A 16,033-nucleotide genomic window follows, 5' to 3' on the forward strand; every position below is an offset into this window, starting at 1 on the left:
ATATTAAATTCTGTTGAGATACCTTTTTTTCCCCCCTGTGTCTGGGCCTTTTCTGATACAAAGATTAAATAAGTTAATAAATAGGAGATTTGTAGTGAGATTTTTTATAACCTGTTTCTTTGCAAAATACTAAAATTTCTATCTTACATAGCTCAAAAAAACATAATCATTGGAGTCATTAATTTCGATTTGCCCAAGTGATCACCTTCTCAGTGAGGTCTAACTTAACTACCCTCTTGAAACTGTAACCTCTTTCCTGTGTACCTGCCCACTCGACCATCTCCTCATCTTACTACCTTATTTTTTCCATAGTACTAATTGCTAATGTATTTTTTATTTGCCTATTGACTATTCTCTCACCATAATTTTTAAGTGCCATGAGGGCAGAGAAATTTTTTTATATTCTTTACATTGTCAGTGTCTGGGACAGTGTGTGACATAAAAGGCACCCAATAAGTATTGAAAGGATGAATTGATTTTAGCAAATCAGCTCTTGAGCACACTTTAATGGATTGTGTTACTATGTTTCTTTCCTACAGCAGATTTTTGTGGAGTGTTGTGTTTGTGTTTGTGTTTCTACAGCTTTGACCAATGTCTGTATGTAGTTGATGTTCATTAGCTGTGATATGGATTGTTTAGTTTTTATAGTTTGTTATGGTTGTATGTCCTTATGCACTGGACAGTTAGGGTCTTCCCTCTTGTGTTGGTGGGGGGAGGAATATCTTTGAGTTCTCAACCTTTTGTTCAGATCATCCAAATCAGTAGTATCAATCTCAGTGCTTATTGAATTCTTCTTTTTCTCTTTTTATTCTTTGTCTTCTAGGTTCTTTCTATGTTTATCCTTTTTTTTTTTTACCTTCCCCTTTTGATTAACTGATACCTCTCTGGTACTAAAGAAGTCCTCTAAAATTTTTTCTGTGCTGGTATTTCAATTAACAGCTGACAATTTTATTAACATATATTTCTTATGGAAGTATTAAATAGTCTTAGAAAATAGGAAGTAATAGAAAGTAGGAATAAAATAAATGAAGATTTAAAGATTACTCATAGGCTCACCACCCAAACTACTATTAAAACAAGAGTAATATAGGAAGAGATAGTCTTTCTTTTAGAACATAAAACCAGTTCAGGAAATTCATAGATAAGTTATGTTTCCCTGCAGTAATATGGCCATACTCTATTCATGACTCATGAAAATAAAAACATTAAGGGGTGCCTGGGTGGCTCAGTCTGTTAAGCAACTGCCTTTGGCTCTCGTCATGATCCCAGGATCCTGGGATTCAGCCCCACGTTGGGCTCTCAGCTTGGCAGGGAGTCTGCTTCTTCCTTTCCCTCTGCTGCTCTCCCTGCTTGTGTTCTCTCTCTCTCTCTGTCAAATTAATAACTGAACTCTTAAAAAAATAAAGAAAAGAAAAAAAAAGCATTGATTTTTAGGTGATTATGACTGATCTTTGAAAACGTTATCAATAGAAATTATATTTTCTTTAAATTAATATCTGGGTATTCATTATTCCATTATCATTTTTATTAACATCTGTTTAGTTATTTCATTAAATCTTTATGTGAAGAATTTTCATGCTTTTAGGTAGTAGATGAAGCTATTTCTTTTTTAACATTTTATATTTGTTCAAAGTATATTTTCTCACATTTACCAATATTTTAGTTTTGATTTTCAGAGTTCTTTAGAAAGAGATCCTGATAAGTAATCAAGTTATTTTCAAGCAATAATGTAAAATGCACTATATTTTCTAATGTAACTTTTATTTATTACTTACAGTAAACCAAATGGTGCCATTGTTGGTTTAATTATTACATCCAGAGGAGTGGAATAATGGAGTTTGTTGCTATAAAGTACTTTAGAGATTATCTAGTGTTAATTATTTTTTCCCCTTTATGTCATCCATTTAGAAGAGAGATCTTAAAAATCTCCAAGGACATCAGTAGAAGCATGCAGAAACCGGATGACTTTTAACACCATTTGGTCTCTTACCGGGACTCATATTTTATAGTGTTCCTCTTCAAGGACAGTTCCTCTAGTCTTTTTCCTCCCAAAGTGTTACATTAAAAGAATGAGAGTATAGCTTATCTTTCACTGGCTTATTTCCTCTGACTCAGAGGAGGGTGAGTTCTAATTATTGTTGGTTCAACTGTAGTCTCTTTCTTTGAGAGACAAACTTGATGCCATGTTTCACTAGTTATGACAGTTTTTACTTTTTAGCATTTCTGAAATTGGGATATATCTTTTATCTATAGATGGCTTAGTATTGTTGGCCGAGTGACATTGTGATCTATCTGTCATTGCCTGTGCATGTGAACTTAGTTGTATCCCTAGTGTCATATAGTTGCAGCCCCTTGATGTTTCAATCAGTAAACCTTTTGAAGGAAGAATGTGAGACCTGGTTGTTATCTAAAAATCTTTTAGCACCTTGGTTAAGATCAAGAAAATATCAGCTCTCTAATTGCAAAATGGGAGACTGTGGTTTCAAAGAAAATCTTGGTTGACAGTAGTAGAGAAGCACTGTTTTAAGCCCCAAAGCTTTTAATGGCCAGAGAATGATATCCTGTGGAAAAACAGACATTAGATAACTCTGAGTGAAAAGGTGATTCAGAGGAGTCAGACTTTAAGTATTTAACTTCTTATTTATGCACAAGGAGAATAGACAGACATACAATAACAATTCTTGTCTAAATGTGTCCAAAAAAGAGCTAAAGAGGTATAACAGGGGGTGCCTGAGTGGCTCAGTTGGTTAAGCATCTGCCTTTGGCTCAGGTCATGATCCTGGGATGGCGCCGTGCTCAGCAGGGAGTCTGTTTCTCCCTCTCCTTCTGCCCCTCCCTCCAGCCTTGTGCTCCTTCCTTCTCTCTCTATCTCAAATAAATAAACAAAATCTTTTAAAAAAATAAAAAGGCATAATATTAAGAGTTCAAAAAGAGGGGCGCCTGGGTGGCTCAGTGGGTTAAAGCCTCTGCCTTCGGCTCAGGGCATGGTCCCAGGGTCCTGGGATCGAGTCCCGCATCGGGCTCTCTGCTCGGCAGGGAGTCTGCTTCCTCCTCTCTCTCTCTGCCTGCCTCTCTGCCTACTTGTGATCTCTTGTCTGTCAAATAAATAAAATCTTAAAAAAAAAAGTTCAAAAAGATAAAATCTTGTAGTTTAATTGACAGTTTTCTTTCCTTAGTGGAACATAAGATGGTACTTTTTTTTTTTTAAGATTTTTTTATTTGTTTATTGGACACAGAGCACAAGCAGGGGAAGTGGCAGACTGGGAGAGGGAGAAACAGGCTCCCCACTGAGCAGAGAGCTGAGGTGAAGGGCTCCATCCCAGAACCCTGGGATCACTGACCTGAGCTAAAGGCAGACTGGTAACCAATTGAGCCACCCAGGCGCTCCAATTGTGGTGCTTCCTAGATTTGACAAATATGGTAGATCAGAATATTCTTCTGAAATGGTAGCAACGACCAGTATAAAGTCATCTTTTTATCCAGAACTTATTCTCTGAACCTTAAACATTAGGGTTACTTAATTACTTAATTAGTAATTAGTAATTAGTATTACTTTTTACTTCTGTTTTTTCTTAAGGAAGTAAAACATAACAATAGTCTACTTAGGAAAATTCTGTATACAGGCTGATACCTGATATGTTTATTCTTTTCATATCATTTCCACGGTTAGATAATAGGGCCCTAAGAAATCTTTCATATACTGATGTATTTAGTACTTTATTTCTTCTAATAAATAAGCTGATTTTATTTATTTTTAAAGATTTTATTTTTAAGAGCTTGGTATTCTTTTTCCTTTGTTTAAGGTATTAAATGGAGTTTCACTGAAGCAATGATAACATATAATATTGAAATGTCTTTTAAAAAAACCTAATTATAGGGGCGCCTGAGTGGCTGAGTGGCCCTCGGCTCAGGTCATGATCCCAGGGTCCTGGGATCAAGCCCTGCATTGCGCTCTCTGCTCTGGGGGGAGCCTGCTTCCTCCTCTCTCTCTGCCTCTCTGCCTGCTTGTGATTTCTCTCTGTCAAGTAAATAAAATGTTTTTTAAAAAATTAAAAAAATAAAATAAAATAAAATAAAAACCTAATTACGGGTGCCTTGGTGGCTCAGTGGGTTAAGCCTCTGCTTTCAGCTCAGGTCATGATCTTAGTTAGGGTCCTGGGATCAAGCCCCCCGCCCCTTCTTCAGATCTCTGTTCAGCAGGGAGCCTGCTTCCCACTCTTTCTCTGCCTGCCTCTTTGCCTAATTATGATCTCTCTCTCTCTGTCAAATAAATAAATAAAATCTTAAAAAGAAAAACCTAATTAGTATTTTAAGATTTGATTCTCAACATTTCAACAAATGATCTTGGCTCCTACAGTGTATTTGGAAGCCTTTCATTTATAATAAATGGAAATGAGAAGTTATTCAGCTAAAGAAAGAAAATGGAAAAGTTAAAGTACTAAGTACAAAGAAAAATAACCGATGGAAGTATAGGAAAACTGGAAAGGGTAATGATTCAGGTAAAGAAAGGGCTTTAGCAACAAACCTGGATTTGAATCCCGATTTTGTCCCTTACTACATAACCTTGGGAAAGCTTTTTAACTTCTCTAAGTTTGTATATCCTCTTTTAAGGATAATAATATATCATGCAGTTGTTGTGAGGATTAAACAATAGTAATAATTATACCTAACATTATTGAATCCTTACTGTCTATGGCAGGCATTTTGTTAAATGTTTATATGTATTTTTTTCATTTGGCTAATGTACATTATCTTAATTCTCACAAACTTGTAAGATGTTAATATGTCTTATTGATGAGGAAACTAAAAGATTTTGTGGGGTGCCCTAGGCAACACAGTTAGTAAGTGATAGAACAAGAATTTGAACCTTAACAGTGACCCAACAGAGCCTGTCATGTGAAATACTATTCTATGTGCATATGAAGCACTTAGCACAGTGCATAGCTTTTATTAGTTAATATATATGTTTAGGCTTTTAAAAATAAGTATGTGAAGAGAATGAGAAGAGAAGCCACTGATTGGGAGAAAATATTTGCCAAAACATATCTGATAAAGGACAGTTACTCAAAATGTATGAAGAACTCTTAAAATGTTGCAATTGGAAAATCAACATTTTCATTAAAAAAATGAGCTAAATATCTGGACAGACATCTCACCAAAGAAAATATACGGTGACCAGTAAGCATGTGAAAAGATTCTTGACATCATATGTTATTGGGAAATTGCAAATTAAAAAAGGTTGTACTACTGTACACCTATCAGAATGACAAAGAATTCTTACTGACAATAGGAAATGCAGGTGAGGATGTGAAACAACAAGAATTCTCATTCATTGCTGGTGGGACTACAAAATGGCATAGCTAGTTTGGAAGGCAGTTTGGCAGTTTCTTATAAAACTAAACGTACTCTTACCATATGATCTAATGATTGTGTTCCTTGGTATTTACCCAGAGAAGTTGAAAACTTACATCTAGGGGCACCTAAGTGGTTCAATTGGTTAAGCGACTGCCTTTGGCTCAGGTCATGATCCTAGGGTCCTGGGATCCAGCCCCACATTGGGCTTCTTGCTCAGTGGGGAGCCTGCTTCTCCCTCTTCTTCTACCTGCTACTCCACCTGCTTGTGCTCTCTCTCTGTGTGTCAAATAAATAAATAAAAATTCTTTTAAAAGAAAAGGGGGGGGGCGTCTGGGTGGCTCAGTAGATTAAGCCTCTGCCTTCGGCTCAGGTCATGATCTCAGGGTCCTGGGATTGAGTCCCGCATCAGGCTCTCTGCTTGGCAGGGAGCCTGCTTCCTCCTCTCTCTCTGCCTGCCTCTCTGCCTACTTGTGATCTCTCTCTCTCTCTGTCAAAGAAATAAATAAAATCTTAAAAAAAAAAAAAAAAAGAGGTGTATGTGGGTGGCTCAGTGAGTTGAGGCCTCTGCCTTCAACTCGGGTCAGGATCCCAGGGTCCTGGGATCGAGCCCCGCATCGAGCTCTCTCCTTAGCAGGGAGCATGCTTCCTCCTCTCTCTCTGCCTACTTGTGATCTCTGTCTGTCAAATAAATAAATAAAATCTTAAAAAAGAAAAGAAAAGAAAAGAAAACTTAAATCTACACAAAACCCTTCACAGCTTTATTCGTAATTGCTAAAACTTGGAAATAACCAAGATGACTTCAGTAGATAAATGGATAAACTGTGGCACATCTATATGTGATGGACAATTCAGTCCTAAGAAGGAATGAACTACCAAACCATGACATGGAGGAAACTTAAATTCATGTTACTAAGTGCAAGAAGCCAATCTGCAAAGGCTACATACTGTATGATCCCAACTGTGTGACATTCTGGAAAAGCTGAACTATGGAAGCAGTATCAAGATCAGTGGTTGTTAGGGCTTAGGAAAAAGAGAAGGTTAAATAGGCTGAGCATAAAGAATTTTTAGGCAGTGAAACTATTCTGTATGATATAATGGTAGATACATGTCATACATTTGTCAAAACCGATCGAATAAACTCCAAGAGTAACTCCTAATGAAAACCATGGTCTTTGGGGTTGATGTGTCAATGGAGGTTCATCAGTTATGACAAGTGTACTACTGTGGTACAGAATGTTGATAGTAGGAGAAGCTGTGCCTATGCAGGGGCTGGGACCTGTACTTTCTGCTCAGCTTTGTTGTGAACTTGAAACTACTCTAAAAAAAGTTTATTTAAAAAAAATGAAAAATAAAATTTAAAAAATCATGTATGCATTTTGTGACATTTATGATGCTTTCATTTTTAGGCCCAGAATAAAGAGACCAATGTTTTAGCTGCTGCAAAGGTGATTGACACGAAATCTGAAGAAGAACTTGAAGATTACATGGTTGAGATTGATATATTAGCATCTTGTGATCACCCAAATATAGTCAAACTTCTGGATGCCTTCTATTATGAGAACAATCTTTGGGTAACTATTTTCTGTTGATCTATAAGAGCCAAAATGAGTTAATTTTCTGAAAGAGGTTTATAAGTTGTGAAAACCTATTACCTCTACTGTTTAATTACTTGAATTGATCTGATGAGGGGGTCATTAACAACATAATTATCCCTAGCTTCAACAGATGTTCAGATGTGTATTTCCATTTGTACAGTATTTCATGATTGACATTGGACCCAAATAGAAAAGCTTGATAAAGAATATTAAATTTCGGGAGGGTATGTGCTTTTGGGTAAATTGGAAGGGGAGGTGAACCATGAGAGACTATGGACTCTGAAAAACAATCTGAGAGGTTTGAAGTGGCAGGGGGGTGGGAGGTTGGGGTACCAGGTGGTGGGTATTATAGAGGGCACGGCTTGCATGGAGCACTGGGTGTGGTGAAAAAATAATGAATACTGTTTTTCTGAAAATAAATAAATTGGAGGAAAAAAAAAAAAGAATATTAAATTTCTGGGGCACCTGGGTTGCTCAGTTGGTTAAACCTCTGCCTTTGGCCCAGGTCATAATCTCAGGGTCCTGGGATCGAGTCCCACATAGGGCTCTCTGCTGATTGGGAGCCTGCTTCCCCCCCCCCTGCCTACTGCTGCTCTGCCTACTTGTGATCTCTTTCTCTGTCAAATAAATAAATAAAATCTTTTTTTTAATAGTTAAAAATTAAAAAAATATATTTTTATTTATTTGACAGCGATCGCAAGTAGTCAGAGAGGCAGGCAGAGAGAAAGAGAGGAGTAAGCCAGCTCCCTGCTGAGCAGAGAGCCTGATGTAGGGCTCCATCCCAGGACCCTTAGATCATCACCTGAGCCGAAGGCAGAGGCTTTAACCTACTGAGCCACCCAGGTGCCCCAATAAATAAAATCTTAAAAAAAAAAAAAAAGATACTTCCCAAATTATGGAATTATATGGTCTTTCTTGTTTGTAATTTAAATTTAGACATTTACTTAAAAATTTTTTTTTGGAAATTTCTTTTGTTTTCTTAGAAATTATTTATAATTTCTTACCCTACACTTTTTGTAGATCATGTAATGAATTATAGAACACTTACTACAAATGTTAAATATTTATCTTCTATATCTTCTATATTATCAGACTCACCTTTGGTGTGTGATGTAGTGGTTAAGGCTAAATATATAAATTTTGTTCATTTTTAGAAAATATTAGGCACAAATACATATAGAAATAAAATAATATCTGTTATAACTGGTCAGTTTCTCTGCACTGATGCTAATTTAATCAGGAGGCCTTACTGAAATGGGAGTTTTTGTTTTTCTCCTTGAAGGAAAGTGTTACGATGGAAGTGTTAGGAGAGAAGTGTAGGTAGTGTAGTGCAATGGTACTTTGGAAATTGCAAGCCCTGTATTTCCTTGATCCTGGTGCTGCTACGTAGGAGCTTGAATAAGTCAATTAACCTCTGAGTCTATTTACTTATCTATGAGATGAGTGAGCTACCTTCCAAATTATTTCTCACATGATACAACAAGTTTGAAAACAATTTGTAATTGGCAAGCACCTGTAAAAAATTACAGTATGTACAAAGGTGAAGAAGTCAGGAAGCTACACAATTTGACAAAAATAATTTTTAATAATTATCTGTAGTTATCATCAGCATGGTATCCTCTAATGTAGTTGTTCAAGGCTCTAGTAGAATGTTCTCAGAGATTATAGTGAAAGTGAACTCCTGGACAGTAAACAGGTAAGGTCTTTACTTGAAATTGTTGCAAAATAAAAAGTTGGACATCTGTGAGGGACAGGCTAGTGAGAGATGTAGAATTAATCATCTGTAATTAATACTTAAAGGAAGTATATATATAAAATTACAACTGTAATGGGGTAAGATGGAAAGGTACGTGGTGGTTTGTACCAGGGAGATCTGGGAAGACATCCATCAGAATGTGATTGATAATTGAGCTGGGATTTGAAACTTTTGTGTGTGTGTGTTTTGTGTGTGAGAGTGTGTGTGTATGTGTCTTTTAAAGAAGTCTCTAAGTATTTTGAGGATTTATTCCTATTAGAAAAGTTAAAAAATAGGTTTGAGCACTTAAATCACAGTAGTTACATTAAAAATGAGTATAGTAAAATCTCTCAGCAGTGATGAAATGGATATAAAATACTGTTCCCAAGAAAAATTGTGTACCTAGTAATTTTACAGAAGCAGGGACACTAAAAATGGTGATCATATGTCTACAATGTGTTTGTGCTTTTTCAAAATGTATATCATTAAGACTCAACTTTTTTGACAGGAAATCTTTATGGTGTAAAGATATCAGCATAGTGTTATTTCCATAACCTAGCCATTCCTTTATCTTTTTTGCTAAATTGAAAAAAAATACTCAAACTCAGTGTTGAGTTAGACACATACTTTTTTTTGTTTGCTTGCAGATCCTTATTGAATTTTGTGCAGGTGGAGCGGTGGATGCGGTGATGCTTGGTAAACATCATTTTGTTCTTTATGTTTGTATTTTAAATTATATTTAATCAAAGGATTTCAAACATTTAACCATATATATACATCTTGAATATATATCTTGAGTGAAGCTCAGTAATCAGCTTAATTACATTATATATTATTAAATAATTGTAACACAATTCTAAAATGAAATGTTGAGTGCTCGCTTCGGCAGCACATATACTAAAATGAAATGTTGAATATAAAATATAAAGAAAATAATCTTTGTAGATATTTAGTTCTAATAAAATAATTCACTGAATGTTACCTTTGACATTGATGGTGAAGGTATACACCTTGTAAATGTGTTTTCACTGTATAACAATGCAGATTTGTTTATTCTTTTTGTTATAGAACTGGAGAGACCCTTAACTGAGTCCCAAATACAAGTAGTTTGTAAACAGACTCTAGAGGCCTTGAACTACTTGCATGATAATAAAATCATCCACAGAGATCTAAAGGCTGGCAACATTCTTTTTACCTTAGATGGAGATATTAAGTTGGGTAAGTTTCTTCCCTTAAATCAAACATTTAAATTTGTGCTGAGATTTTCCCCTGAATGTACGTGACTTAATATTGTTTTGTTATGACTCAACTGTGTAAAACATGGAGAAATTACTCCATGTTGATTTTTAAAATACTGCCTTGGATAAATAATTCATTAACTCCCAGAATTCCTAAGTATAGGCAACTTTTAAAGACACTTTAAAAAAAATGTAAGAAAGGATGGACTTCATTTTCAAAAAGACAAACTTCAGAAAGCCGGTTAATTCTTTTTACTTCTTAATTTTTGTATGTAGTTACTTGTAATACATTTAGAATGAGAGAATATATAAAACAGCTAACTTTTTATCTTCATTTCCAAAACTCATGTCTAGTGTGTTTCTTTTCCATTGTTTAGTTTTATACTCCATTTTATAAATAGAGTGTCCTGGCCAAACTAACCAAGTAGACCTGAAAAGGATGCCTAAAATAAGTATCAAGGACCAGAGTTTTTAATTTTGTTTTTTACACTGAGCAAATAAATGATAACTTCCTAAGAAGAAAATAGATGTAGATTTTAGATGGAAAATTGATTAATTTCCTATGTATACAAACAAATGGAAGATATAGTTATCTTTAAGTATACTCAAGATAAGAATTTTAAGGGGCGCCTGGGTGGCTCAGTGGGTTAAGCTGCTGCCTTCGGCTCAGGTCATGATCTCAGGGTCCTGGGATCGAGTCCCGCATCGGGCTCTCTGCTCAGCGGGGAGCCTGCTTCCCTCTCTCTCTGCCTGCCTCTCCATCTACTTGTGATTTCTCTCTGTCAAATAAATACATAAAATCTTTAAAAAAAAAAAGATAATAATTAAAAAAAAATTTGGTAATGAAGTCTAAATATATATAATTCGGAAGGATGATAAGGAAAAAATATATTCACAGGCCATCTTGTGATACCGTTGATCATAGTCATTTCACTTTTTTCATGACACCTAAACAGATATAATTTGGGATGCCTGGGTGGCTCAGTCAGATATCTGCCTTCAGCTCAGGTGATGATCGAAGTGTCCTGGGATTGAGTCTCTCGTTGGCTCCTCAGTCAGCAGGGAGCCTGCTTCTCCCTTTGCCTGCCATTCCCCTTGCTTGTATGTGTGTGCGCGTGCTCTCTCTCTGACAAATAAATAAAACCTTTAAAAAGAAAACAAGTATAAGTTATTATACTAAATTTTAACCTTTTTATTGTGAAATAATACAGATACAGAAAACCATACAAGTAATTGTGTAGCTTAGTGATTTTGTAGCTTTGTAGAGGATAGCTTTGTGACTACCACTAGGTCAAGAAATAGAACTAGCAGCACTTCCATGTGTCCCATCTTAATCAGTGGCCCTCTCTTCTCCACAGGCAGTCTATCTGGACCTTTATAGTAATCACTTCCTTGAGTTTTTTTTTTCTTTTTCTTTTCATTTCTTTATGGCCCTATTACCCAATGTTCATCTCTTGACTTTAGAATTTAGACTTGCCCATATTTAAAGCCTCATTTTTGTTCTAAGTCTCTTAATTTATAGGATCCCACTCCCCTCCCATCTCTTTCTTTTCTTTACATTTTATGTCATGCATTTTCATGGGGGCCAAAATTGGCTCTTTGGGGGCAAAAAAATCTTAGATATTATAATATTTAATAATCCTCCAAATGGCCCACAGAAAACAAACATATAGTATGTCTGTGGTGTTAAAATTTCATGGAAGAAAGGAGGATTAGGAAAGAAAGTCTAAAAAGGCTCTGTAGGAGAATGATGATAAAAAAAAGGTTGAGAAGCACTGAACTAACTATGAGACCTGGGTATTGGACCTGTTGAGTTTCCCTCAATCTGCATTTTGCCAACTGTATACTCATGATCATTTTTAGTAAGTTTCTCTTTGTATTTCCTTTAGATGTGCGGATAAATGCAAAGGTCTCATCAGTCTCAAATTTGATTCTTTGGCAAGACTATATATAGGTGATTTTGTGTCCTTTCACTGGAAGGCACATGTCTGCCTTTAGCTTTTTTTTTCTTTTTCTTTTTTTAATGTTAGCAACTGTTGATACGTAATGCTTAGATCTGTTCTTTGGTTTGAGTTTGCAAAATGAGAATTATATCACTTTGTTGTCATTTACTTTTTTGATAATAATTTTGATATAATTATTCACCAAGTATTTTATTATTTTTATTTATCATTATAAAATTAAGAATAATTATATAAGATGACACTTTCTTTCAGCTATTTGGTTCCTGAGGAATATAGTTCATATGGACAAGACAGGAAAAATGCTTGATTCCTTCTTTATATTTATGTAGCTTTAAAGACCATGAATTCGTTCTCTCTCACCCTCAGTTGGTGACCAGTATTTTTAAACATATTTTTAACTCATGAATATAATCTTACAGATGTGACATCTACTATAATTTTTATCTTAATTAAAACTCACATTATGCCATCTTTGATCAATGGGCGCCTCTTTAAGTTGGTATGTTAATCCCTTTGATATGACTTTAGTATCCTTTGATAGCTTCCTTATTACTAGAGGTTAGGTTGAGGTGTTTCAGGATTATCTTGTATATTTCCTGCCTCCAACTTGTAATTAGCCATTTCTTTAAGACGCTCTAGTTTTGTTTTTTGTTTTTTTTTTAAAGATTTATTTATTTATTTGACAGAGATCCCAAGTAGGCAGAGAGGCAAGCAGAGAGAGAAAGGGCAAAGTAGGCTCCCTGAGCAGAGAGCCTGATGCCAGGCTCAGTCTCAAGACCCTGAGATCATGACCTGAGTGGAAGGCAGAGGCCTAACCCACTGAGCCACCCAGGCGCCCAAAACCCTAGTTTCTTTTAGTAGGATATGGTATTTCAAGACTGTGTGTGAATGTTAGAAGTGATTAACAGTTTCTGGTTTGGCCATGATTCTAAGCCTTTCCAGAGGACAGAGCTAGGCTCTCTGAGTTCGTATGTATTTCCTCATCAAATTCAGGATGTTTGTTTTTGTTTTGTTTTTTATCCTAACTTCTGTATTACATGTGTATCTCCTTCTATCCTAAGAATCCTGGTTCTCAAGGGCATTGATGATAGATTGAGAATATCCCATAATTTTCTTATTTTCGTTCCCTTTTCTGTATTTAATGCTCACCACCAGTCCTTACTATGATATCTCTTTGGTCATGTTGGTTGTCTGAAGTTTCTTCTCTGGTAGATAACTCTGGAGGGGTTCTCTGAGTTCTTACATAATGATAAAAGTTCTACCCATATTTATACTTTGAAGGTCAGTTTTGCTGGATAGAAAATCCTTGGCTTACGTTTCTTTCCTTGAGTTATCTGAAATATGTTACCCTGTTTTCTTCTGTTATAAAGTGTTACTATTGAAAAGTCTGATGATAATCTGATTTTCTTTCTCTTTCAAGTCATGTACTCTTTTTGCATAGATGCCAAAGAGGTTTTTTTCTTCAAGGACCAATAATTTGACTAGACTTTTCTATAATATGTTCTTCTAATATTCAAGCCTTTTTTTTTTTCCAGGAAGGTTTTCTGGAAGTACAGGTTTGAGTATTTGTTCTTTTCCCTTTCATTGACTATCTTTTTTAGGAACTTTTTTTGTTTGTTGACTTTTCCAGTCAGCAATATTTAAGAACTTTGTCCCAGATTCTTTTTATCTTTCTTCATTTTAAAAAATTGTGGCGAAATATAAAAGTTTACTGTTTCAACTATTTTTAAGTGTACAGTTCTGTAGCATATTCACATCGTTGTGCAACCATCACCACTATCCATCTCTAGAACTCTTTTCATCTTTCCCAGTTGACACTCTGTACCCATTAAACACTAACTCCCAATTCCTCCCTCCACCCCTTGGTCCTGGCAACTACCACTCTACTTTCTGTCTCTATGAATTTGACTACTCTAGATACCTCATATAAGTGGAATCATATAATATTTATCTTTGTGACTGGCTTATTTTACTTAGTATAATGTCTTCAAGTTCAACCATGTTGTAACATGTCCATTTCCTTTTAAAGGTTGAGCAGTGTTCTGTTACTTATATGTTCCACATTTTGTTTATCAATTCAGCCATTGACAGACACTTTACCTTCTACCTTTTGGCTCTTGTGAATAATGCTGCTATGAACATAGATATACCAATACCTGTTTGACTCCCTGCTTTCAATTCTTTTGGCTATTCTAGAAATGGAATTGCTGGATCATGTGGTGATTCTGTATTTAATTTTTTGAGAAACTACCATTTTCCATAGGAGTTGTACCATTTTACATTCCCATCAGCAATGCACAAGGGTTCCAGTTTCTCCACATCCTTGTCAACATTCATTAGTCATCCTAATGAATGTAAAGTGGTAATGGGTGTGAATTTGTTGTGCTTATTTGCTCTTGCATTTCTTCTAGTTTAGTCTTTGTTTCTAAAATGACTTTTTCTAATTTTTCTTGAGTTCTCTCACCTCATAATTGAGGTTTTGTAATTCTGATGTATGTTACTCTTTTATGTTCTATATCTTTTTTTTTTTTTTAAACTCTGGTAGCTCTTTTAAAAATAGTACATTATCATTTTGATCCATTTTGGTGCACATTTTTCTGTAAATATATTCAGAATCTTAAATATAGGAACATACTTTTGTGTAAAAGAGTGCATACCTTTAAAAATAAGTAAATTATTGAAGATTTAGGAATACCAAATTGTCAAGTTGGTTGACATTTAAAACGGTTGCAGTTTTTGTTTTATTAATTTATAAATACTTAGAGAACCTACTATTTCTGCGATACCCTGTTACATGTACACGAATGTAAAGTACCATACTATCCTCAAGAACTATTTAATACACCACAGTAACAAAATTTTTATGATTTTATCAGGTCATATGGTTACAAATGGAAATAAATGGGTAAAATGCTTTTTTAACAGAACAACATATACATGCGGCATAATTATAAATAGAACTACAAAGCGTATAGCAACCTTAATTTTCCCCTTTGCACAACAATTAAGGTACCTTTTTGTCCATCTTTAGTTTACCTCCTGTTCATAAGGGTGCTTAGAGAAATGTGAGTGTTGACAAGGGACCGTTGTTTAGGTCTGTTTCTGGATCTCCTTCCCCAGTCATATTTGGGGAAGGAGAAAGTTGAAAAGAAAAGAGCATAAATAGCCTCTAAGAAAATACTTGCATAAGTACTGAGCTCATTTTACCTGAGTACAGACCCTCTTCTGGCAGGAATTCAAATTGTGGTTTCAAGTCCTTCCTCCAAAAGCATAAGAGAAGCTTGTAAGCTGAGGAGGTTTGGATAGTGTAAAGAGTCCTGAATAAATCTATTTACATTGTATCTTCTACAGATAAATCTTCCAAGTTTAATATGTTTTATTTGCTTACTCATTTATAAATTTCATTATAAAACATTAATGAAATATCTGATGTAATAAAGCATTTTGCACACCACATTAGGAAGCTTGAAATTCTTTCTACAGGCAATAGGTAGCTACCACTGTCTTTTAAATGGGAGAATTATGTGGTCCAAAAACCACTCCCAAAATTATGTGGTCAAAAAAAAACCCACACCATATAATAGACACAAATAATTAGAACACAGTCAGTATTTCATGAGCTTTAAGAGTTCTACCAACAAAATAGCAGAAAGGTTAAAGTTACAGATATGACTGCTAATGGTAGCTACCATTTACTGAGTATATATTCTGTGTCACTTTTGGGGGTATGAGTACCAAATACTGGATTTTTGATATTTATTCATTTTGAGAATTATGGCATTTCAAACATGAAACTTTAAAGGTTATGTATAAATGGTCTGAGGTAATTATGCAGCAAGAGCAAATTGTGTTGCTATTGTTCTCTAAGCTGAAAAGGTGAGATTAATAACTGATAAAGCTATAATGTTGCTGTTCTCTATAATTTAAATCAGAAAACATGGTTTTTTATTTTTCTTTTTATAATTTTATGAGGAAATTAGCAAGACATATGCTGTCATAAAGACTACTTTGTAATTTCTGCTTTTCACCCTATAGAAAAAAAAGTTTATGTTTATCAATTTAATTATATCATTTACCACTAGTTGGCATTTGCTTTGAAGTGTTATTAGACTGGTCTTTTTAAAAGTTACTGTTTGTTTTTATCAA

At 35.0% G+C, this 16,033-nt stretch overlaps 1 protein-coding gene across 2 annotated transcripts in view; it reads left to right on the top strand.

The window, feature by feature from the left end:
* The window catches only part of SLK (STE20 like kinase), a 63,920-nt gene that overhangs the window by 14,871 nt on the left and 33,016 nt on the right, over positions 1–16,033 (top strand). For both annotated transcript variants that reach the window (XM_044240448.1, XM_044240449.1), the window contains exons 2-4: positions 6,762–6,926; positions 9,333–9,381; positions 9,754–9,903. In XM_044240448.1, coding sequence (XP_044096383.1) covers positions 6,762–6,926; positions 9,333–9,381; positions 9,754–9,903 — 364 coding nt within the window. The remainder of the gene's footprint in view (positions 1–6,761; positions 6,927–9,332; positions 9,382–9,753; positions 9,904–16,033) is intronic.

This window comes from Neovison vison, chromosome 2, assembly GCF_020171115.1.
Source record: "Neovison vison isolate M4711 chromosome 2, ASM_NN_V1, whole genome shotgun sequence".
Taxonomy (NCBI): Eukaryota; Metazoa; Chordata; class Mammalia; order Carnivora; family Mustelidae; genus Neogale; species Neogale vison.